Raw genomic sequence first — 24,730 nt, 5'->3', positions numbered from 1 at the left:
TCTAAATGGTTAGTCACTGTACTTAATATTGGGTACAAAACTTATAGTACAGTAAAAATTTATATATATATATTATGAGTATAATAATCATATGATTAATTAAAAATTATTATATTAATGATGAATAATAATAATACAGTAATAATTTTATTAATATTATTATACTATTAATAGTATTGTCGCTAATATTTTTTTTGAGAGAGAGAGAGAGAGAGAGAGAGAGAGAGAGAGAGAGAGTCTAATAAAAAAATCATTAATATCAATAATAATAGTAATAATTTTACAAAAATATACTGTTTAAACATCATTATTATCATTAGTATTATTATTATACACTAATAATAATATGTCAACAATTTAATTTGTTTGACAATTTGTTGTAATAAAGTCAATAATATTTTTTTGTTTTGTATTTCTAAGTATTAAAAATTGTTTACCGGTTTACTATATACAGTAGTACTACTTAGTATTACATAATTTATATTGTATAGACTATTTAAATAATATTATAGTGATTATACTATACAGTGTTGTATTCTATTACCTACGTAAATTTATATATATATATTAAATTATTATTTTTTTATAAATATTAGATAATTAATTTTATTATTAAAAACCCAGAATAATTAATAGTAAATCATAATAATTGTATTATAAATATAGTTTTTTTATTGTTTTTTTTTAAAGCTAATTATATCATATACATATAATTTTAATGTTATTTTTTGAAAAATTCCCCATAAATTTATATATATATATATATGGAAACTGTATTATTGCCAATAATTGTAAATTTAATTTATTACACAATATTTACTATTAAAATATTTTATTTTCTTCAAAAAAAAAATATCCAAACAATATCGTAATGTCTAGAAAGAGAGAAAAATGTTTTACAAATTGTAAATTACAATAAACCCAACAAAATAAAAATGTGTTTTTTTAATTGTTTCTTCTAAATTGAATCAAAAAAATATATTATGAAATAAATAAACAAAATTTCCAAATTTTTAGTTAAATTTTTAGTTAAGTATAACTAAATCTATATTACAATAAAAATTATCATATGTTTAATAATCGGTTAACTAATTAATTTGTAATATTAATATTAGGTATTAATTTGAAAATTTCCAGTTAGAAAAATATTTGTCGGAAAAATTCAATATTTACTCATAAATTTAAGATATTTTTTTTAAAAAAAATTAAAATAATAATAATAAAATAATTTACAATAAATAATTTATAAAAATTTATTTTTTTAAAAAGCGGACGACAACAACAAAATGTAATATAGTTTATATATAAAATAGTTAAAACAAATTTTTAAAAAACTGCTAATATTAATATTATTACTAGAGATAATCAAAAAAAATTAAATACAAATATATCTATTAGTTTGATAACAAAATCATATCATCATTAAAGCAAATTAAGCAATATATAGTTGTTAATTAATCAAAAAAACATTTATAATAAATCAAAAAAAAAATCTGGTTATATAGTAGTAGTAGTAGTAGTGTTGGTGCCAAACATCATATCATTTTTAAAAAAATGATTTTAAAATAGATTATCCCGGTCAAATCTCATGATAAATTCAAGCAGGGTAAATGTGCCTATATAATGATAATATTAAATTTATAAAATAAATAAATTAATAATTATTGGCGTTTTTTAAATTTTTATAAAAAATAATAACAAAATCAAATACCTGAGCTGAGTTTAATCGACTTTTTAGTAGCAATTTTTTCAACAAATTTATAACCGGCTGATCCAGGCAATTGTGAACCAATACTAACCGATCCATTACCCCGGGGCCAATGATATTCAATATCTTTTATTGAATAGCCATCTAAATCAATCAATTAATTAATTAATATACATACAATAATTTTTGAATAAATAACTATTCAAAATAATAATATAAATGTTATATAAAATATAAATAAAAACATAATTAATTACACGACTCAATCTCTAATGGACATTCAAGATACCGTTCCTTCAATAGGCATCGGGTAGTGATTTGTAGTCTAAAAATTAATATATAATTATTTGTTTTTTTGTTATTAATATATAATAACATAAATAAATATATATATATATATATATATATATATATAACAAACTTGTGGCTCATGAGGACAGTGCCGTTGGTCGAGACACTGGCAAACAGTGTCGGCGTCGGCATCGAAATAGTGGCCACAGAATTGGCATTCGAGAAGAACGTGTCCGGTGTCCACATGCGGTCGATAAACGACTTTCCGCCGACCACTTTGACCTCCGGGTACGAGTGCTGTAGGCGCTGGTCTGACCATTTTTGACGGAAATACAAGTTTGTAGTGATTTCCTAAAAAAAAAAAAAAAAAAAAAAATCAAAATTAGTATTTAAAAAAAATAAAATATATTAATAATAATATTGAATACCTTATCGATTGGATTGATTTTATAGTTAATTACATGTAGAGTAATGTCGACATCAATTGGAGAGTTTTCTAATTAATTAATTAATTAAATAGTTTTATATATAATTTTTTTTAAAAATTATTTTTTTTAATAATCATAATATTTATACAATAAATAAATAAATAAATGTTTTTTTTAATTACCGCCTAATTTTGGGTTAATATCTTTGTCGTAGACATTGGAGTCGAGTTTGGTTTTAAACTCTTTTGTAGCCCGTATTGAATCACTTGATAATTAAATATTTAAAAAACAAATATTAATTTAAAAAAATAAAATATATTTGTCATAATTTTTTGTTAAATAAAAAAATAATATATACTTTTCCAAAAAATTTGTTTTGAATAGATTTGTTTTGTACAACAAATAACTACTAAAACAAATACAATAATTGAATAATTCATTGTCGATATACAGTAAAAAGTTTTATTAAAGTTTTACAAAAATTTTTGTTAATATTTTAGTCTCAATATTATTATTTAATAACTAGTGTAAAATCTTTTTAGGCTATTTATATATGATGTCAAAATTGATTTTTAAATTTGATTAAATTAAAAATCACAATAATATTTTTAGTGGCAGTTTTTAAAAACCCCATGACATTGATATTAATATAAATTGATCACAAAAAAATTGCAGTAAATATTTATATATATATATTTATTGTGTATTAAATTTGATTAAATTATTATTTTTTTTAATATATAAATTCATAACAATATTATTGATATTTACTGTATTTACACTGAAATTCTGTAAAAATTTATTTAATTTAATTTGATTTAATTCAATTGATATCAATATAATAAATATATAAATAGCTTTCATTGTTAGTACACTTAATGTACTTTTATTTTAATAAAAAAAATGTTATTTACATTTGTCGGCTTAATATTTCATAACTATTTTGAAAGTATATAATTTATTTTTTTTGATAAAAAATATGATTATTTTTATTTAAAAAAAATATGAAATCTCTTTAAACATAATATTTATCAAAAGGATTACATAAAAAAACATATTTTGTTTGAAACAAAAGTATTTATACAAATATGTATTATAATAAACAATAGTTTTTTTTTAATAACAAGAGCTTAAAATATTATACAATTATTTAAGAAAAAAAATTAAATCCATTAAAAATATTTTAATACCCTATTATTTTATTATACATTAAATACATTACATATTATTACAATAAATTCAATGTAATTTATATATAATATATGAAAAAATTGTTTTATGTATACTACATTCAAATTGATAAAAAAAATATTAGTTAATAATATAATTTTAATAAAATTTGTAATTTAATTTAATATTTAAATTTAGTAGTCTTTTAATTTTAGTAATTTAGTAATACGTAAAACACTTTTWTTTAAAAAATTAAATATATAAAATTATAATTTTTATATTTAATTTGTTTAGTAATAATTAAATGTTGTAATAATGAAATTTTTAAAAGTATATGCAGTAGTTATATATATATATATATATATATATATATATCGGATTACACTAATATATTACATTTACATTAAATAACTAAAATTAAATGATGTTTTAAATTTATTATTAGTAATAATATTTATGATAAAAAAACACTTCAATTGTTTGCTAAAAAACTTTTCCTTAAAAAGTTGTATTATTCAAAACATCAAAAATTTGTTTTTAATTTAAATTTTGATTTAAATCAATGGCTTATAATTTTATAGCTATATTAATGTATAGTAATTTTTTTACAAACATTATAATTATTATTAAATATAGATTTTTAATTTTTGTTAAATATTTTAAGTTGRTATATACTTAATACTAAAAAATACTTAAAGTATAAAATAAATTTTGAAATTATATAATAATAGTAATTATTATTACTAATAATATTATGACTATAATTAAAATTTAATATTATATTTCTATTATTTCCCGTCATAAATATATATATATATATATACACTATGATTTATTATAAATATATATATAAGCTAGTAATTTTATACTGGTTAGATTTTTAATTTTAAAGTTTTATTATAAAATTTTATATAACTTTCAATCAATATATATATATATATTGATTATTAAAATTATTTTTATCCCATAGTTTTAATCTTATATTTTTTGTGTGAACAGATTAGTTAAACAATAGTTGAAAACTTATTAAATGTTTTTAATATATATATATATATATATATAAAATTGTGATTTTTTATTTTTTACAGTACATCTACCAGTGCCCTAAACTGTCAACAAAACAACAATTTGCTAAAAATATCCCAAAAATAATTTGATTTTCAGGTTAGTTTATATATTGATATTAGACTATTTTAATTATCTGTATTATTTTTGGTACAGTTACTAAATATATATATATATATATTTGTTTGAATATTTAATAATATATTAATATATATAAATTACAACTAATTATACTAACTATAAGAATATGAATAAATTAAATTTTAATATATATATATAYAGTAAACAATATTTTAATTGTTTAAATGTGAAAATTGAATAAATTATTTAAAAATAATATTAAAATTATTACATTTTACATAATGTTTAATATATTATAAAATTATTATTTATTTATTCATATTAAATGCAATTCATCGTATATTAATTTTTCCAATATTATTACAATTATTATGAAAATTAAAATTACATTAAATATATATATACTGTATATGCTATAAAATTTCAATAAAATTATCAAATAAAATATCGATTAATTATAATAACACACAATTATCATACTGTATGTCTAATATATATAAATATATAATTAGATAAATTATTTGTTTTAGATAAAAGACAAATAAAAATAGATTTTTTTAATGATATTAATAATAATATTTAGAATTTTCGAAAAATATATTTAACTAAAAAAATAGTGTGAATTGAAAATAGATTTTTGTTTTCCAAAAAAAAAATTCATAATAATAAAAGTAAAACACATATAAATTTATATAAAAAAATAATAATATATAATATAATATAATAATTCAATTAAATAGAGACTAAAATTGTGGGATTTTTTTTTAATAATATAATAATAATTATAATTACAACTAATAATAGTAATAATAATAATTAATTAATTAATTATTAGTATTAAAATGCTTTTGAGGCGACTCTTCGTTTTCTTTCGTCAATCATTTTCTGCGATAACGACTTCAAATCGTAGGCCTGGCCTATGAATGCCATACAGTCGATGAAAAATGTCGTCACATTCAGTCGCCAACCGTTTTCGCTGGTCTTGTAATCAAATGGGAACTCGTGGTGATAGTTGTGAAAACCTTTTTTTTAAAAAAAAAAAGATAATTAGTTTTAAGTAAAGATTTTTTTTTTAAATAAAAATAATGGATAAGGTATACATACCCTCACCGAAGGCACCAAATGAAACAAACGGGTTCTCTCGGGGCTCTATTCGAGGATTATATCTATTGTTTTTTTCGGGGGATGGGATGGGAGTGGAGGAAAGGGAGACACATAAAAAAATATTAATTTCTAATTCAATATATAAATAATATGAAACTTACGGTTTGTCGCCAAACATATGAGCGGCAGAGTTGACAAACCAAGTGCTATATAATAATCATACAAAAAGAGAAATTAGTTTATTTGAATTTAATTTATCAAACAAAAAAACAAACAAATATTATTATTAATTTTGATTATCTAGATTAACCCAGGCCTACAAACACACACACACACACACACACACACACACACACACACACATTGATAGCATTGTTTATTTTATGTATATACACGGTGTAGGTGCCCTTAAATGTGTAACAAACTATTAAATACAATATATATAYAKATATATTGTATATGTATGTTAATGTATTATTTGTTGTACGATAAGCATTATGATATACATTTGTAAAATATAATTTACAGTGCCTGGATACTACTACTACTACTACTACTACTACTACTACTATCACTACTACTACTAATATTACTGTACTTGATTTTAAGGTTAGATCCGGCTTATCTATTGCTTAAATCAGTTAAAAGATATTTGTTTTGCAGGTATTATGTTGTTGTTGTTGTAGTAGTTGTCGATGTTATAGTTGTTTAGTATCATTATATTTCAACAACAAAATATAATATCAAACATTTTATCCTTATTTATATACCGGTATATATATATATATATATATATATATATATATATATATATATATATATATTATATATATATATATATATATATATATATATATATATATTGTATATTACTTTTATAAGTTCATTGAAGTGTTTCAACAACAACAACAACAAAATCTATTAAACTTTATGATACAGATGAATGAATTTTACCAATAATTAACAGACACACACACACATACACACACACATACACACACACACGTACACACATACATACACACATACACACACATACACACACATACACACACACACACACACACACACACACACACACACACACACACACAACACACACAACACACACACACACACACACACACACATACACACATACACACATACATACACACCACCATACCATACACATAAATACATACACCCCCCCCCCCCACCTACCAGTGCAATGCTGTACAGTATCTCCAGAGGACGCCGACAATCAGGGCATTGATCCAGTTTTCTGACCAGAAATAGACGGGAATCATTGTGGGCAGTATGAAACAAAATGCCAGATAAAATAACGGGTAATAACTGTGTGGCGGATAATAGTAATAGTAAAACAAACAATATTAAGATTAGCACCGTTAGGTTAGACCAACAAACAAACAAACAGTATTACTTCTTCTGTATTTTGACGACCGGATCCTTCAGTATATCGGAACAGTCGAGTTGTTTGCCTTTGATGATGACGTCCGGATGTTTTCGGGTCAGTAGCCAACCGACGTGGGCAAAGAAAAAGCCGCGCCGGGAGTTGTGCGGATCGGCATCCGTTTCGCTGTACTTGTGATGGACCCGATGGTCGCGACACCATTCGTACAGATTGTTCTGTTGTGTTGTGTTGATGGGACAGTGGGGTCGATGGGATAGTTAGGTTGATGGGAGAGGGACAGGGAGAGAGAGAGAGAGAGAGAGTATTAGTTGAAATAAAAACAAATAACTTTACAATTAATTCACATACCTGTCCGGCGATTGAATGAAATACCATTAGTAGTATACGAAGCGGTAGTCGGGCTTTGTATGACCGATGAGACCATAGCCTATGGGCACCGGCAGTCACTCCGAGACCTTTAAAAAAATAATTGCAAGTTTTAAAAATTAGTTATTCAACAAAAAAATTAGTATCATTTTTTGTCTGCAATTATATAATGATCAACAAAAAAACAAAAAACATTACCTCCGGCTAATCCCCACCAATAACCTGTTAAATAATAATAATAATAATAATTAATAGATAATTGTTAAATATTATTTAAATAAATGTTAACATTATTATACAAAATAATAATAACAACAAAAAAAACTAAAATTATTATAATAAACTATTGATAATAATTTTTGGCTTAACTTTCGATTATATAATTATTATTTAAATTATTAATACTATTTAAAAACTTTTACTAAAAACTATTTAATTATTATTATAATACTGTAATAATAATAATATTGTTTTTAAAAAAACTTTTCAATTGAAATTATTTTGACAAAAAAAATCATTTCATTGAGAGAGAGAGAGGGCACCCATCCACCCCCCCCCCCCACTGTAGTATCGAGGGTATATAATATCTAACATTTATTTAAAAAAAAAAAACATATTATTACAATGTTGTTGACTAAAGTAATAAAAATATATATATATATATATATTTGTGTCATAAATATATGTAATATAACGGGTATTTGATATATTATGATATATACACTGTATATAAATATACAGATTATTTTTGATTGCTTTCTAAAAGTGTAATATATGTGTGGAAAATACAGTAAAATTTTTTTAAAAATATCATTATTAAATATTATTATTAGTAATAGTAATAAATAGTATTATATTATTTAGTAGTATTATTGCGAGAGAAAACAAAAATATTTAATTACTAAACTACTAAAACTGAAAACTACTAAAATAAATATAAAAAAAATATAATGAGTTGTGATAAAAAAAAAGTTACTGATAATTAACAAAATAATAATAACTAATAATAATATTTTTTCTGATAAATTATTAGTTGATTTTTTTTAAAAATAAATAAAAACTTATCTATTGATTCACACTTTCAAAGTCAATCAACAACAACAAAATAGTTGATAATTATGATTATCAGGGATACAGTAGTAATACAGTTAGAAAAAATAGGATATATATAAAAAACATACCGAATATCCAGGTATACCAACACCTGTTGGCCAGACATACATAATAGCTGAACATATAGACCATATGTAAGGCAAAAAATAATAGGACATTCCTCCAGACAATAGTCGATCCTTTGGTAAAATAAATATATCGGACATTGGATTTGCCTATCGATCTGATTATGAATGAGCCGTTGTTGCCGATGGTTGTAGTGGTGGTGGTGTCTACTAAGCTTTCACTACATTTCACTACATCCCTGTCCTCGTGAATGTTTGTACTACTAGTAGTTGTTGTTGAGTTGGTTATCATCACAACACTGTTGTTGTTGATCTCAGTGCCGGCGGCGGCATTGGCGGCTGCGGCGGTCTCTTTGAGATCATTGTGACTACTATTGTGGCCATCATCGGTGTTGTCGTCAAAATTGGCCGTCAATTGCGGTGCCAGCGGTGGCATATTTTTTTWTTAATTAGTTGACAAAAAACACACAAATTTTGGGTGCACTTTATAAAACTAATAATAATAATTTTTTTGGATGAAAAACACAGTTGAAATTTTTTTTTGGTTAAAATGTGATATACATTTATATTTTTAAAAAACACATTGACTGTTAAATAATATATATATATTTATTTATATAAATATTAAATATATTTATACAATATCTCAATGTGACAAAGTATTGTTAAGATTTTTTTTTATATATATATAAACATATAAATAAAATAAAATATAAGCAAATAAATAGTTAGCACGAGAGGACTGGTATTATTATTATTATTATTATAACAATTAAATATTAAGTATATATTGTTAATAACAATTATGGTTATACTAGTAAATATAGTAGTAATAATAATAATGTTGATTTGCGGCAATATTTTTTTAAAAATAAATATATATATAAATTATATATTATTAGTAGTAGTGATAGTAAAATAGTAGTTGTTATTAGAGTTCATTAGCCATTAAACAAATATATATATATTTAAAAACAAAACTTTTATCAATAATGAAAAACTTTGTTAACACATATAATAATAATAATAATAAAATATTTAATATATTTTTAAACTAACAAAAACTGTGACTTTAAATGATTTGCAGAATTATACAGTCATATAGTTTTGTGATAAAAACTTTTTATTTAATAAAAAAAAAAGTTTTGTTTTGTTTGTTGTTAAACTGTGTTATACAGTGTATTAAATGTAAAGAGAAAGAGAGAGAGACACTGAATCTGATTTTTGTGTGTGATATCAGACATACCCGACCTATGAAATGCCAATTTAGGACAGATATTGAACCAAACGTCTCGCTCTCTCTCTCTCTCTCTCTCTCTCTCTCTCTCTCTCTCTCTCTCTCTCTCTCTCTATTTACAGTTAGTAAATAGTACTGTATATATACAGTATATATATATACAGAATATTTCACTTTATTAAAAATAATACTAATATTAAATAAAAATCTTTTAGGCCTAATGTTTGTCCTACAAAATCATAAATAGGATACCCATTGCAGATCTGTATATAAAAATCCCCCCAAATACTTATGTTGCATACAATAACTTAAATATAAATTTAATATAAGTATAGTATTACCAGCTATTTGTTTGAAGACTATTGTCTCTCTCTCTCTCTCTCTCTCTCTCTCTCTCTCTCTCTCTCTCTCTTAATTTGGATTTAATATATATTAAATATATTTTTTTAAGGATATACTCTCAAAACAACAACAAAATTCAGGTTTCAATTGACAGCACCTTTTCTTCAACAATAATATTTATTATATAAAAAAAAATCACTCAATTGAATGAATGAATTGATTTGCATTTATAAAAAATTATTAAAATGCATGTATAGTATGTATGGTTTAATTCCTCTATTTATTATTATTATTATTGTATATTATGATAATATGATATAATAACACAATAGTAACTATAAAATGTATAACAAAATCATATATGATATATAAAATGTATATTTCAAGCCAAGTAATGCTCTCTTTTTTTTAACTACTGTAATACTAATTGATAAATAATAATTTTCTTAACTATTAATATTTTTTTTATTAATATTAAGTTAGTTAATGTCAGTAAACTTATAAACATAGTTAATGAGAGAGAGAGAGAGAGAGAGAGAGAGAGAGAGAGAGAGTAAGTAAAAATGTATTGAACAGTGAAACCCCAATCACCACAAAATAAAAACTCTTATATAAATTATAAGGAAATTTAATTTATAAAATCATTTGTCACGTATGCAATCATATTTATATATATATATAATAAAAAAACATACATTAGTTTATATACTACAGTAAATTTAAGTAATTGTTAGGTACTCTCTCTCTCTCTCTCTCTCTCTCTCTCTCTCTCTCTCTCTCTCTCTCTCTCTCTTTCTCTCAATTAGGTAGCAATACGTTAACCCTCATAGCGTATGTCAAACCTCTTTATTTTTAATATATTAGGAGGACTTTCCTTATGATATTTACTGTATATATTTAATAACTGTACTAAAACTTATTATATATACTGTATATAATGACAATCAGTGAACCGATTTCATATATGATAATATGACATAATTGTTTTGTTTATTTAATTTTTGTTGAATAAAAACTATTACAAAAACATATTGATATATATATATATATTTAATATTTATTTATATACCTATACATAATTATATGCAAATCTTAATTAGTGGTAAAATAATAGTCAATTATAGAATAGTTATTATTAGAAATATTAGTTAATTTTATAGTTAAATTACATTATATATACAAAAAAAATAAAATATGTGTACAGTATATATATATAATAAGACAACAATTAATTTATTGTTTATTTAGTGGTTTTTTTTGTTGACAACTATTTAATAAAATCATTGACAAAAAAAATATTCACTAAATTTTTTAATTATTGCTAATTACTCATAAGTATTTTAAATTAGTATATATATATAACATATTAATATAAATTATAATTTTTGAAAATTATTATTGTAATTAATTAGAAATTTATTTAATAAGTACAGTATATTTTATTAATCAAAAAAAATATTTCAAATAAAATTTTAAAGTTTAATATAAATATTAATTTATAAGTCTAATTAATTGAAAAAAAAAATTTACAAATTTAATACTAGATAACTAATTATGTATTGTATATATATGAACTAATTAATAATAAATTTATAAAAATAAATAATATATTCTATATATTATATTATAATATATAATATATTTATAAGTATAAAATAAATTATACAAACCTTTTTTAAAAATTGATTTAAGTTTTAAGCTTATAAATAATATTTTCAATAAATATTTGAGACATCATTTAATAACAATAATTATTTAGCAATTAATTTTATTTAACAATTTAAAAAAAATCAATTATCACTGAAGCATATGAATGTATAAACATTTTTTACAATTAATGAAAAATTTTTTTTGAGAAAGTTTTAACATTTACTAAAAATTGTTGGATGTTTTCAACTTTTCAGCTTAAGATTAATTTATATAAAATAATATTATTATAAATTATTATAATATTAATAAAACATATGTCAAGTAATATGAGAAACTTTGCTCTTAATTTTGTTATACACAAAAAAAATAATATATATTAAATAAATAAATAAATAAATAAAATATTTTTAAAGGAAAAATTTTTAAACAAATTTTCTTTTTTAAATAATTAGTTTATTTGGATTTTATAACTTACAATTAATTTAGTAGTATATGGAGCCTATAATATACATGTGTTTTTTTATAATATGATATATATATATGATATATATTATATTATATAATACAGTAATAATAATAATAATCAACATGTATTTTGCGGTTATGATTTCGCAATAATTTATTATATTGCTATACACTTGTATTAACTTAAATATTTTTTTAAAAGGAAATTTTCAGATGATTATTGTTAGATAAAAAATATTTCAATAATAATAATAATAATAATAATAATAAAGTGCCATTTGTTGTAATGCTTTTACTAAAATATATATAACTTGAAATATTTTTTATTACTTGAAATGATTTCAATAGTATGCAATAAAATGCAAATTAATTAACTTTTTTTGTTTAGTTTTGTTTTAACAAATTAAAACAAATCAACAAAAATTAAATAATATATTATTTTATTGTGTATTATATATGAAATAATATACTCTGGTGTAATATAGTATATAAAATTATAAAAAATAAATATTTTAATATACAAATTTTTATACTACAATATACAGTATATATTTTGAAATATTTAATAAATAATTAATATTAAAAAAATCACAAACAAATAAATATTTAACTAAACTTAAGTAAATTATAATATTTTTTTAGCAATGAATTAATTTATGAATAATACTAAAAAAAATATAATACAATATATGTCATGAATATAAAAGTTATATAATAATTATGATTTGATTATAAAAACACACTTCAAATATACATAAAAAATTATTTATAGATTCAATAAAATTGAAGTATGAAATTAAATTTAAATTTTTGTATTTATTAATAATAACAAATATTTAAAATATTTTTATCATATTTTTGTTGTTGTTGTTAACAAACTATAATAATATAGTTAAAAAATTATATATATATATATATATAATTGTGTCATCAATGGATTTATTCATAAAATATATATATATATAATATTTATTGTAAAAGATGATACAAAAGTTGATGAAATTTTAGATAACAACTACAACAACAAAATATAATTAAAAATAGACCGAAAAAAATACTAATAGATTATTGCCTCTCTCTCTTTCTCTCTCTCTCTCTCTCTCTGTATTAAATACCTTAAAATAAATATCAGTGGTTTGTGTTATATATATATATATATTTTTGTCTATTTTTATACACACAGAAATTTGACATTTGATATGTCATTCAATAATTTAGTTTTTTATAAAAATAAAGTCATTAACACACAAAAAACATTGACTTATATATATGTGTAAATAATAATAATAATAATAATAATAAAAGTTTAAATGTAGTTTTTTCTTTGTTAAATAAATACAACAACAAAATTATGGTCAAAGGTAATGATAATGACAATAATAATAATAATAATAATAATAATAATTGTCTTCCGGGTTATACCTGTATATATATAAGGTATGTACAGTATATTACAATGAGATCAAACAAAATAAATACCTAAAATAAATATAACAAAAACTGTTAATAATATTGTTATAAACTTAAGATTTTTGTATATATATATTTGGATAAAATTCTATGGGGTTTAACAAAAACATTTACAATTGAATATATTAAGCCTTAAAGTACTACTATATAAACAACACTACTATTTGCTGTTATATTATAGCAAACCACTAAATATAATATATAAAGTTGTTTCTAATACTACTATACAGTATATATATATATTTAATATATTGATATATCTATCCGATTGAATACTGTAGTTAAACGGATGTCAATCAAACCACCACTAGTTGACAAACAACTAATATACAGTATATATACAGTAATACCACTGTTTTGTGTGGACACACATAACTTGTTTGGCATTTTTTTATAAAGACTAACTGACTGACATTCAAACAGTTTTGTTTTAAATCACTAACAAATCAATTGTAAATTACAAATAAAATTTTCATCAACTTATCTCTCTCTCTCTCTCTCTCTCTCTCTCTCTCTCTCTCTCTCTCTCTCTCTCTCTCTCTTTCATTCACTCTGTTGTATAAAAACTAAGTTATAGTGATTGTGTGTGTGTGTGTGTTGAGTGAGTGAGTGAGTGAGTGAGTGAGTGAGTGAGTGAGTGAGTGAGAGAGAGAGAGAGAGAGAGAGAGAGAGAGAGAGAGAGAGTATTACAAAAAATTAAAGATTATTTTCTTTGAAACAAAACTATTTACTTTATATTGAAATTTTTAAAAAGAAAAATAAAATCTCCATTTATTTCAAAAACTAATTGATTTCAAGTTTACTTAAACAAAATTCATATATTTATACACAAAATTTTTAGTATTATTATTATTATTACTGTATTATTATTAATAATATTTGATATGAAACAAATGTTATTTTGCAAAAAAAAAATCAAATATATTTTATGCACTTTTTATTAAACAAATTTGACACACTTTTTGTGCAAATAAAAAAAATAAAATACTTTATCAACGATACTGTTATTATTAGTATTTTTTAAAGAAAATAATAATAAAACAATTGTTTTTTGAGAAAATAAATTATTTTAAATATATTTTTGAAGTGTTTGTTTTTGTTAAATACATGCACTTTATATAATAATATTTTTTTTTATAACTTTCCACATAAACGGTAAATATTTTTGTGTTTTTTTTAAATTTCATATATAATAATAATAATTTTTTAAACATTATATTTAGCAATAATTTTTCATGTTTTAAATAATTGTTAATAATAATAATAATAATAATATTTAATTGATAATTAGTTATTGAAAAATTTATTAACAGTATAATTATTTTATGATCTAATTTGCTAACAATTTTTTAAATTTATTTATTTATAGTATTATTGTTTTATTAGTATTTTAATTATATATATATTATATTATTAATAATTTATATGTTTTTTTTCTATTTTAAACTAAATATCCATATAATTTAATTATCCAAATAGTTGAGTCATAAAAATTATTTCATATATCAATTATAAATGTAATGATTATTATTATTATTATATGATAGAAATAAATTATTTAATATATTATCTTTAAATTGCATTTAAAAAAAATATTTGACGGAATATTCCCAATCCCTCCTCGTTTATGAAAGATATTTAGATATATATCTGTATATTATATATATTAATAGATAGGTTTAAATAGATATCATGTGAATCCCAGTTCTGAGCTTCTCATATAAAAAAAACATTGAACACTACCATCACATTCAATGCCATAAAAGACACACACATATTAGGCATTTCACACACACACACACATACATACATACACATATATACACGCACATACATGCACACATACACACACACATACATGCACACATACATATATATACATATACATACATACACATATACACACACACATACATACACACACATACATGCACTCATACATACACACACACACACACATACATACACACACATACACACACATACATACACACACACACACATACATACACACACACATACATACATACATACACACACACATACATACACACTAAACGAGTTCAATATATCAGTATCTCAATAGGCAGGTGCAGAAGTGGATGCAGTTTTTATATACAGTATATTATATTAATAATAATAATAATAATAATATCTTATATTTTTAAAAACTAAAATCAAACTAAATGTTTAAATGAAAAATCACTTGAAGGACACTAATCCCAGGCATAAACACTCACACACATAGAGTTTAAGGAATTTTACTGATTATTATTATTATTATTATTTGTTAGTTAATAAAAAAAAGTTTTATTTCATTCATCCAGTCATTCAATTCATTATTATTATACACTTGTAGGACATTATCATCAAAACATTTGGCACTTGTGTTTGTGTGTATGTGTTTGAACAGTCACTTATATAGTACATACACACACATATCAGCTAACCAACCACTGAACATATCATAAAACATATATACCGTTGAGGAATATTCCAAGCCATCGGTTCCCTTCCACCCCTCCCTTTCTAACTCCCCCCTCCCCTCTACCCATTGCCATCACATCATCTGATCATCACATTTGGTCTGACATATCAATCAGTTAATAATAAGTCATTGAATAGATACACAACAACTACAACATCAACAACAATCAGTCGACAGATCAAACAGTTGTCTTTTTTTTTGTAGTGGTTTACAAACTATGATATAACTCTCTCTCACAGAGACTACAGTTCCCCATAAGAAAAGACAACAACAAAAATAATAGCAAAAAAAAGAGCAAAAGTTTTTAAAAATTATTTATTTATTTGTTTTATTTTATTTAGTTTTTTTTGGTTTTAAAAACTTTCAGTTGTCGTGTTGTTATAATATTATTTAAACCCATTATTATTATTATTAAAGATATGAGAGCTGTTTTATCATTATTGGATTTATCATTATTGATATCAATATTATTATCCATATTAATCATCTCATTGTGTTTACCACAACAACAACAACAACATCACCGACAATCACAACAACAATCACCACAACTGGTTTATACTCGCAATACTAACTGTGGTTATGATGTAAGTTATGGATGAATTAATTGATTAATTAATTGATTTGTTTTTTTTATTTCTCTAAATCTATTGTTTTTTGTTATTGATTTAATTTTTTATTTAATTAAAATGCAACCAAACATCACACACACATACATACAAAAAGTCGTGTCCAAAAACAATTGACAATTATCTTAATATACATATCGTATGTCATACCCATCTGGACACCGGCTGGACTGAGACCTATGATGACTATTACTATAGATGTGAGTATAGATTATAATATATATATAATAATAATAAGTTTATTTATAATATATATATATATATATATATATATATATATATATATATATTTATTTGTAAAAAAAATTATAAGTATTTTTTTTATTGAGGATTTATTTGCATAAGTGACGGAAATTTCTATTCAATTATAAGTGATATACAGTATATAAATATAACATAATTTTTTTTTGAAACACACAAAAAAAATTATGTATAAAATAATGCAAATATATCCATCAATTTCAATAAAAATAGATAAATTAGGTCTTAATATTTAATATAATATAAATATTTAAAAATTTATAAACTAATTTTTTAAATTTTTTTTTAATCTTTATCTTGAAATATTAAAAAAAAAATGATTTAGAAATAAACCAGAAATAAAATGTATATTTTTTTTTGTTATTTTTTAAAAATAATTATTAGAAAACAAATACCCAAAGACCTAAATATTTAGACCAAATTTTTTTTAAAAATATTTTTATGGATTATTTAAACAATTTTTATCAAAAATGATGATAATAACGATATTGATATTATATATATATTGAATATATATTAATAAATTATATACAGTATATAATAGATATATTATTATTTAATTTTGTTGTTGTTGTTGTTGTATAAATACAGATAAATTTTCTGAATATATATATTTTTTTATTCAATCAATTTGATTGTCATATATGTCAACAAAATATTTATTTTTAAACTGTATGTATAATATACAGTATATACTGTTTTATCAATTAAGGAAAAGATGTTTATTATATAAATTATTAAATAATTTATATTTTTAAATACTGTGTGTATCTCTAAAAATATAAAATATAATTAAATAATTATAAAAAAAATTCTCTCTCTCTCTCTCTTGAAAAAAAATCATATGAAATTTTTTTTATTCATAATAATTATACATTTTTTTTTATTATTTAATTATTATTAATAATAATTTTAATAGTTTTTATATACTTAATTTAGTATTGCCATTCATATTAGGAAATAATTGCACGTAAAAATATATAATAATAATAATAATTAAATACAAAACTTTGTAGCATTGAATTGAAACAAAAATTTTATTTATTTATTTTTACTAAATTTAATGCTAATAATAATTGTTTGCTTATTTTTTGCATTAAATATTTTGAACATTAGTTTAAGTAAAATACTTAGTAATAATAATAATAATAATTCAATATATAATAAAAGTGAGAGATATTATAAAGAAAATCATTTTACTGGTAATTATCTACTAATTAAATGCATAAAAAATATTTTTTATTATAATGTCATATACTGAGCATATACTGTATGTATACTATAAAAGATTATAATCACTGATTAGGTTATATCATATAATATATATTAATATATATTGAATAATAATGTTAATTAAATAACAAATAATGTTTATTAAATAAAAATTAGGTTGACTTCCTAGTGGGCATTATTAAAAAATTAGTAGACATTTTACAAAAATTTTTTTGATTTTATTTTTCAATATATTTAAATTTTATTATACAAGTATATTAATGCCTGAAAAATAAAATAAAATAATAATAAATATATTAGTGTCACGCAATTTACATTTGATTTTTAAATAATATAAAACAATATGTAATAAAAAAAATGTATAATTAAATTATTGAATAGAAATTACTATCAAAAAAAAAAATAAATAAATTATCTAAACTTTAGTTTCATTAACCAATTATTATTATTATTATTGAAAAATACTATAAAAAATTTATATATACGATAAACAATCGATGACTTTATTATTATCACTAAAACAAATCAACTATTATTTTTAGCATTTAAAAAAAACTCAAAATTCAATATTACAATAATAACTATAATAATAAACAATTATTTTTAATAGCATTATGACAACAACAAAAAAAACTATTATATAAATATTTTCAAAAAAAAATAACCCAAACTTTTTTTGTATGTTTGTTTACTCCCCTCCCGCCCGCACAACACACACACACACACCTACCCAMCCCTTCAACAACAAAATAAATACTAGACGTCCGGATGATCTACAATTCAGTGGTACAGTCGCTGTTTGAAGTGCCGACCCGTAAGTTCATAGTAGTGGAGACATCGTTTTTTTCCCGTTGGCTTAACGAACAAAACCATACCATCTATAATCGGGTCCAATGGCTGGTCAGGAGAGGTATATATATATATATAACTGATTCCCCGGAAATATATATACATATATATAACCGTTTCTTTTTCCGGGGGGCGGGAACACCCGTTTCAGGTCAACTAGAGTTCATCAGCGGCGGCTGGAGTATGAACGACGAAGCGGCCGCCCACTACTCGGCCATCATCGACCAGATGACATACGGTCATCGTTGGCTGAATCAGACGTTTGGCGAGTGCGCCATACCMCGTATTGGCTGGCAAATCGATCCGTTTGGCCACTCCCGCGAACAGGCATCCCTATCGGCACAGATGGGCTTCGACGGTCTATTCCTCGGTCGTATAGACTATCAGGACAAACTGTTTAGGGAACGACAACAAACACTGGAGTTTGTCTGGAAGGCCAGTCCCAGTCTCGGCCAATGGGCCGACATATTTACCGGTGTTCTGCCCAATGTTTATTGGCCGCCAAAAAATTTCTGTTTCGATGTCAACTGTTTCGACGATCCCATAACCGGCGACAATGCCGAACGTAAGGCCCGCGAATTTATACGTATAGCCCGCGAACAGGCCCGACATTACGGTACGGATCATACGGTGATTACTATGGGTATGGATTTCTATTACCGAAACGCTGATGTTTGGTATAAAAACTTGGACCGACTGATGACGGCCATCAATGGTCTGCAGTCCCGGGAAAAGGTTAATATTATCTATTCGACGCCATCGTGTTATCTGAAATCGTTGAACTCGGCCAACAGGACCTGGCCTATCAAATTGGACGACTTTTTCCCGTATGCCGATGCCTGGAACGCCTACTGGACCGGTCAGTTGACTTTTGAAACAAAAAAAATTATGCCAATTTATAAATTTATCTATAAGTTATCTATATATTGATGATATTAATCAACATAACTATCAAATAAGTTTAATTAATAGTTATAACTACTACTTATGATTATATCATTTATCATATCATACATATGTGTGTGGCTTATCGTTATCACTAGTAATAGATTTTAGTATTTTCCACACACACACACACATTTAACCTCCTAATTTAGGTCAGGGATTACAAACACTCACACACACACACACACACACATAATCTACCCGTCCTTTAGTTGGATGGGTTGTATCGCTCACACACACGATAACTCACATGAGTTTTATGGTTTTAATCTTTTTTTTGTTGTTGAAAAATAATAAACAAATACCAAAAAAATAGTCTAACATTTTTATAGTAAATTCTACACGTTTTTATTGTGTGTGTGTGTGTGTGTGTGTGTGTGTGTGTGTGTGTGTGTGTGTGTGTGTGTGTGTGTGTGTGTGTGTGTGTGTGTGTGTGTGTGTGTGTGTGTGATTTTTAAAAAAATTATTTTACTTATAGATTATACATTATATAATGAAATTTGTGTGAGAAATAGCAATTTCTCTCTCTCTCTCTCTCTCTCTCTCTCTCTCTATAATCTCTCTCTCTCTCTCTCTCTCTCTCTCTCTCTCTCTCTCTCTCTCTCTCTCTCTCTCTCAGTCATTGAAATATAATTTCAATTTTCCAATAAAGCAAAAATAAAAATCTAATTATAAAATGATTACTCATATAATGTGTTATAAAATAACATTGTGTATATAATACACAAAATATATGATTTATTTTACTATTAATGCTAAACAAACAACAAAAAAAACCTAAATAACTACTAAACTTACTATTTATGATATTTAGTTAGTTAGTTATCAGCAAATAATTTTCCAGATTTTTCCACATATTTATGAAATAAACTATTTTTTTTAGTTTTAAAAAAATATTTGACAAAAAATTATATGATATCTTTAAAAAAAATGTGTGGTCCTAATCTCTACTTTAGTATTAACTTTTTAAACTAAAAAAAATAAATTTTTAAAGCATTTATGACAAATATTATGGTATTTTTTATTGTATTATAGATACTGTATCAATAAAATGTCTAAATAGTTAATACCCAAATTTTTTTCTAAAAAATTATTTATTACTATAATTTGCAATAAAAAAAATGTGCTTTTATAGAGACACATATAATAATATAATAGGTAATTGAGATATTTAATCAAAAAAAAATAAATAAAATAAATCTACAAAAAATAAACATTAAAATAATAAATATCTAACTTTTTTTGTTGCAAAATACTAAAAAAACATATTTGACTTTTTTTCATTAAAAAAAATAAATTATCAAAACTATTTCAAATATATCGAAATACAGTATAACTAACTAAAAATAAAATATTTATATAATAATAATCATATAATTAATTATTTATTTATTTAAAGGTTACTTTACTAGTCGTCCATCACTGAAATATCTGATCAAAAACGGCAATAATCTGATACAAAGTGGCAAACAGTTGTCGGTTATGTCGCGTATGTCACGGGTATTGTCACCAAAGTTGCAACCATTGCAAGAGTCGATGGGTATACTTCAACATCACGATGCCGTTACCGGCACCTGCAAACAGTTTGTCAACGACGACTATGTCCGTATGATGTCACGGTCGATGGCCGCGGCCGAGGAAGCGGTAATTGATTCGTATTATTATATACTTCAGTCGTCGCCGTCGWCGACCGAAGATCTGGTTTATCAGACATCATCGCCRGACTATTCGCGTCCAGTGTTTTGCAATCAACTGAATGTTAGCGAATGTCACATAACTGAGCGAATAGAGGACGGTTGGGATACGGCAGTCATCATCTATAATCCGTTAGCCCATCCCGTCCAGCATTATGTTAGGCTACCGGTTCGGGACTTAAGATTTCGGGTTAGGGATGCATCGGGAGGTCTCGTACAGACACAGGTCAGTGTCTCCAATAATAACAATATRTATATAATATTTAATTTTATTGAAAATGTAATTTTTTWTTACCAACAGATTGTACCCATCAATCCCAAGATATTATCGCTACCCGACCGCAACTCGATGGCCGTCTCGGAACTGGTATTCCAGGCCGTACTGCCGCCGCTCGGCTTCTCCAGCTTTATTGTCGACAAAATAGGCAACGGTTTGTTTTTATATAAAAATAAATAAAATAATATATATATATATATCTAAAAAAAGCTATTTTTTAAATTATTTTTTTTYMAAAAAAAAATTACAGATTTTCAAAGTTTAATCGCCAGTCAAGAAAGCGATACAATAGATGGCACTTCATCTTCGTCTTCATCATCATCAGCACCGGCTGGTGATGTCATTGTCGATAACGGAAAGATTAGCGTCCGGATCGATGGCCGAACTGGTCTGCTGAAAGAGATTGGCCTAAAAAATGGCCAAAAAGTACCGCTCCGACAAAATTTTCTGTACTATCAGGGAGAGGATCGGTTTAAGGGCGAAAAACCTTCCGGTGCCTATGCTTTCAATCCCAGTCATCATATACCGGCATCGGTATCAAACGGTGCTACCTATAAGATAGTTAGGGGTCGATTGGTCGATGAAATACATCAGAAATTTCTACCCTGGCTATCCCAGGTGATCCGATTGTATCGCGACTATGACTATATTGAATTTGATTGGATAGTCGGACCGATACCTGTACGSACCGGTTACTATGATCAAGGATTGGAAATTGTCAGTAAATATGATACCGATTTYCGGACAAACGGTACATTTTTTACCGATTCTAATTCAAGAGAAACTATTCGCCGAATACGTAACTATAGGCCGACCTGGGATCTGGAAACTACCGAACAAGTGGCCAGCAATTACTATCCGGTTGGGAGTTGGATATTTGTYAGGGACTATGCCCAGGACTTGCAGATGACTGTACTGACCGATAGAGCTCAGGGCGGCTCCAGTATGTCGGATGGATCTATTGAACTGATGCTTCATCGGCGGCTATTGTATGATGACGGCTACGGTATGGATGAGCCGCTCAATGAACCAGGTTAATTTACTATATATATATATACACACACATACATACAGTTCCCCATTAAATATTATTAAATAAATGTCTATTAATTTATGTCTAAACTAATAACTAAAAGGTATCGACAATAAGGGACTAATAGTTCGGGGAAAACATCGACTGATCATCAATGGTATCCAACARAGTGTACGTCAGATGCGGACAATGAGCAAGACGTTGACCTGGCGGCCGATACCGATGTTTCGGCGATCGCCAACCAACGTTGGTGGTGGTGGTGGCGGYGGACGGACAGCCCGATCGCGTGGCACCCGATCACAGTTGTCGCGCACCGATCAGTACAGCAATTTTGTCGGCATCAACAACCTGTTGCCCAAGAATATCCATTTGYTGACATTGGAGGCCTGGGATGCCGRCACCGACGATAATGTTGTACTATTGAGACTCGAAAACTTCTACGAAATCAACGAAGATCCGGACTATTCGACACCGACGGACGTATCGCTCAGGAATCTGTTTACAACTTTCCGTATAATTCGGGTCCAGGAGATGACACTGTCGGCCAATCAGCACCTGTCGTCGGCCAAACGCAGTCGTATGAAGTGGCGGCCAGATTTTGATCCCTATGCCGACTATAAGTCAGCCTACGATCGGGTAGACAATTCGGGTTAGTTATCATACTACCTACCAGTCCGGGGGTGGGGACAGTTATCTTATGGCTATATATTAATGTTTATTGTTTTTTTTGTTGTTGACATTCAGTCTATGAAAACCTGACAAATAGTGACGATCTGAACCAGACGTTTATCATAACATTGAAACCGATGCAAATCAGGACATTCCTGTTGCGGGTCGAGTCCCGGCGTAACTGTCCGTATACTGGGTTTAATGTACCGCAACGACAACGGCGTCGGTTCAGTGCCAACGGTTTGGACTGTTGATGATGATGACACCCGCTGAGTGGTTTGGATAATATTAATATCTGTATAAAATTAACCGTAGTTTGCAATATATATATATATWTAWRAAAAAAATAATACATTTTTTACATTTATTTTATTATTATTATTATTATAAATCAAAATAATAATTGTCATTATAATAATAATAATTATTATTTTTAATTATTCTAAATATAATAATAATAATTATTATTATTATATTCAAACAATTATTGTTATTTTAATTAGTTTTGCAATATTTGCAAATATTGTTTCAACTAATGGGTTATCTATTTATATATTTATTATATATATAATATATATTTAGATATACAATATATATATATATTTAACTTAATCTAATTTTACAAATTTTTATTATATTTGTTTGTATGTTTGATTTAAAAAAATTTGTTTGTTATATTGATT

The 24,730-nt window shown here is 24.4% G+C and overlaps 3 protein-coding genes across 3 annotated transcripts; 1 reads left to right on the top strand and 2 right to left on the bottom strand.

The window, feature by feature from the left end:
• Positions 1-1,274: 1,274 nt before the first annotated feature.
• Positions 1,275-2,791, bottom strand: LOC128954600 (gamma-aminobutyric acid receptor subunit alpha-6-like). Its single transcript, XM_054300202.1, has 7 exons — positions 2,786-2,791; positions 2,610-2,692; positions 2,428-2,495; positions 2,130-2,350; positions 1,966-2,033; positions 1,712-1,852; positions 1,275-1,616 (listed from the first exon to the last, which is right to left on the bottom strand). Exons 4-7 carry the CDS (start codon positions 2,243-2,245, stop codon positions 1,561-1,563), a joined length of 381 nt encoding a protein of 126 aa, XP_054156177.1. The 5' UTR covers positions 2,246-2,350; positions 2,428-2,495; positions 2,610-2,692; positions 2,786-2,791; the 3' UTR covers positions 1,275-1,560.
• A 1,928-nt stretch (positions 2,792-4,719) lies between these two features.
• Positions 4,720-24,360, top strand: LOC128954592 (lysosomal alpha-mannosidase-like). The gene is made up of 10 exons (XM_054300195.1): positions 4,720-4,761; positions 16,329-17,044; positions 17,184-17,286; positions 19,341-19,490; positions 19,581-20,288; positions 21,774-22,294; positions 22,370-22,499; positions 22,596-23,378; positions 23,482-24,027; positions 24,123-24,360. Exons 2-10 carry the CDS (start codon positions 16,877-16,879, stop codon positions 24,299-24,301), a joined length of 3,288 nt encoding a protein of 1,095 aa, XP_054156170.1. The 5' UTR covers positions 4,720-4,761; positions 16,329-16,876; the 3' UTR covers positions 24,302-24,360.
• Positions 5,548-9,355, bottom strand: LOC128954596 (stearoyl-CoA desaturase 5-like). The gene is made up of 8 exons (XM_054300199.1): positions 8,809-9,355; positions 7,826-7,849; positions 7,610-7,716; positions 7,271-7,476; positions 7,051-7,182; positions 6,009-6,053; positions 5,848-5,909; positions 5,548-5,765 (listed from the first exon to the last, which is right to left on the bottom strand). Exons 1-8 carry the CDS (start codon positions 9,239-9,241, stop codon positions 5,581-5,583), a joined length of 1,194 nt encoding a protein of 397 aa, XP_054156174.1. The 5' UTR covers positions 9,242-9,355; the 3' UTR covers positions 5,548-5,580.
• Positions 24,361-24,730: the final 370 nt, after the last annotated feature.

The sequence above is a fragment of the Oppia nitens genome, unplaced genomic scaffold, assembly GCF_028296485.1.
Source record: "Oppia nitens isolate AA-2021 unplaced genomic scaffold, nextdenovo-longstitch-racon4-pilon3 scaffold28_pilon_pilon_pilon, whole genome shotgun sequence".
NCBI classification, from domain to species: Eukaryota; Metazoa; Arthropoda; class Arachnida; order Sarcoptiformes; family Oppiidae; genus Oppia; species Oppia nitens.
This window is presented reverse-complemented; position numbering and strand designations above follow the sequence as displayed.

What these genes read in the sequence shown, in the direction of transcription:
- LOC128954600 (XM_054300202.1), bottom strand. Translation starts at nt 2,245, where the DNA reads ATGTGGACACCGGACACGTTCTTCTCGAATGCCAATTCTGTGGCCACT. An exon ending in ACTGTCCTCATGAGCCACAA is followed by an intron (nt 2,034 to 2,129) that starts GTTTGTTATATA and finishes ATTAATTTTTAG; the next exon opens with ACTACAAATCACTACCCGAT. An exon ending in TCCATTAGAGATTGAGTCGT is followed by an intron (nt 1,853 to 1,965) that starts GTAATTAATTAT and finishes TGATTGATTTAG; the next exon opens with ATGGCTATTCAATAAAAGAT.
- LOC128954596 (XM_054300199.1), bottom strand. Translation starts at nt 9,241, where the DNA reads ATGCCACCGCTGGCACCGCAATTGACGGCCAATTTTGACGACAACACC. An exon ending in TTCATTCAATCGCCGGACAG is followed by an intron (nt 7,477 to 7,609) that starts GTATGTGAATTA and finishes ACAACACAACAG; the next exon opens with AACAATCTGTACGAATGGTG. An exon ending in CATATGTTTGGCGACAAACC is followed by an intron (nt 5,910 to 6,008) that starts GTAAGTTTCATA and finishes AAAAAACAATAG; the next exon opens with ATATAATCCTCGAATAGAGC.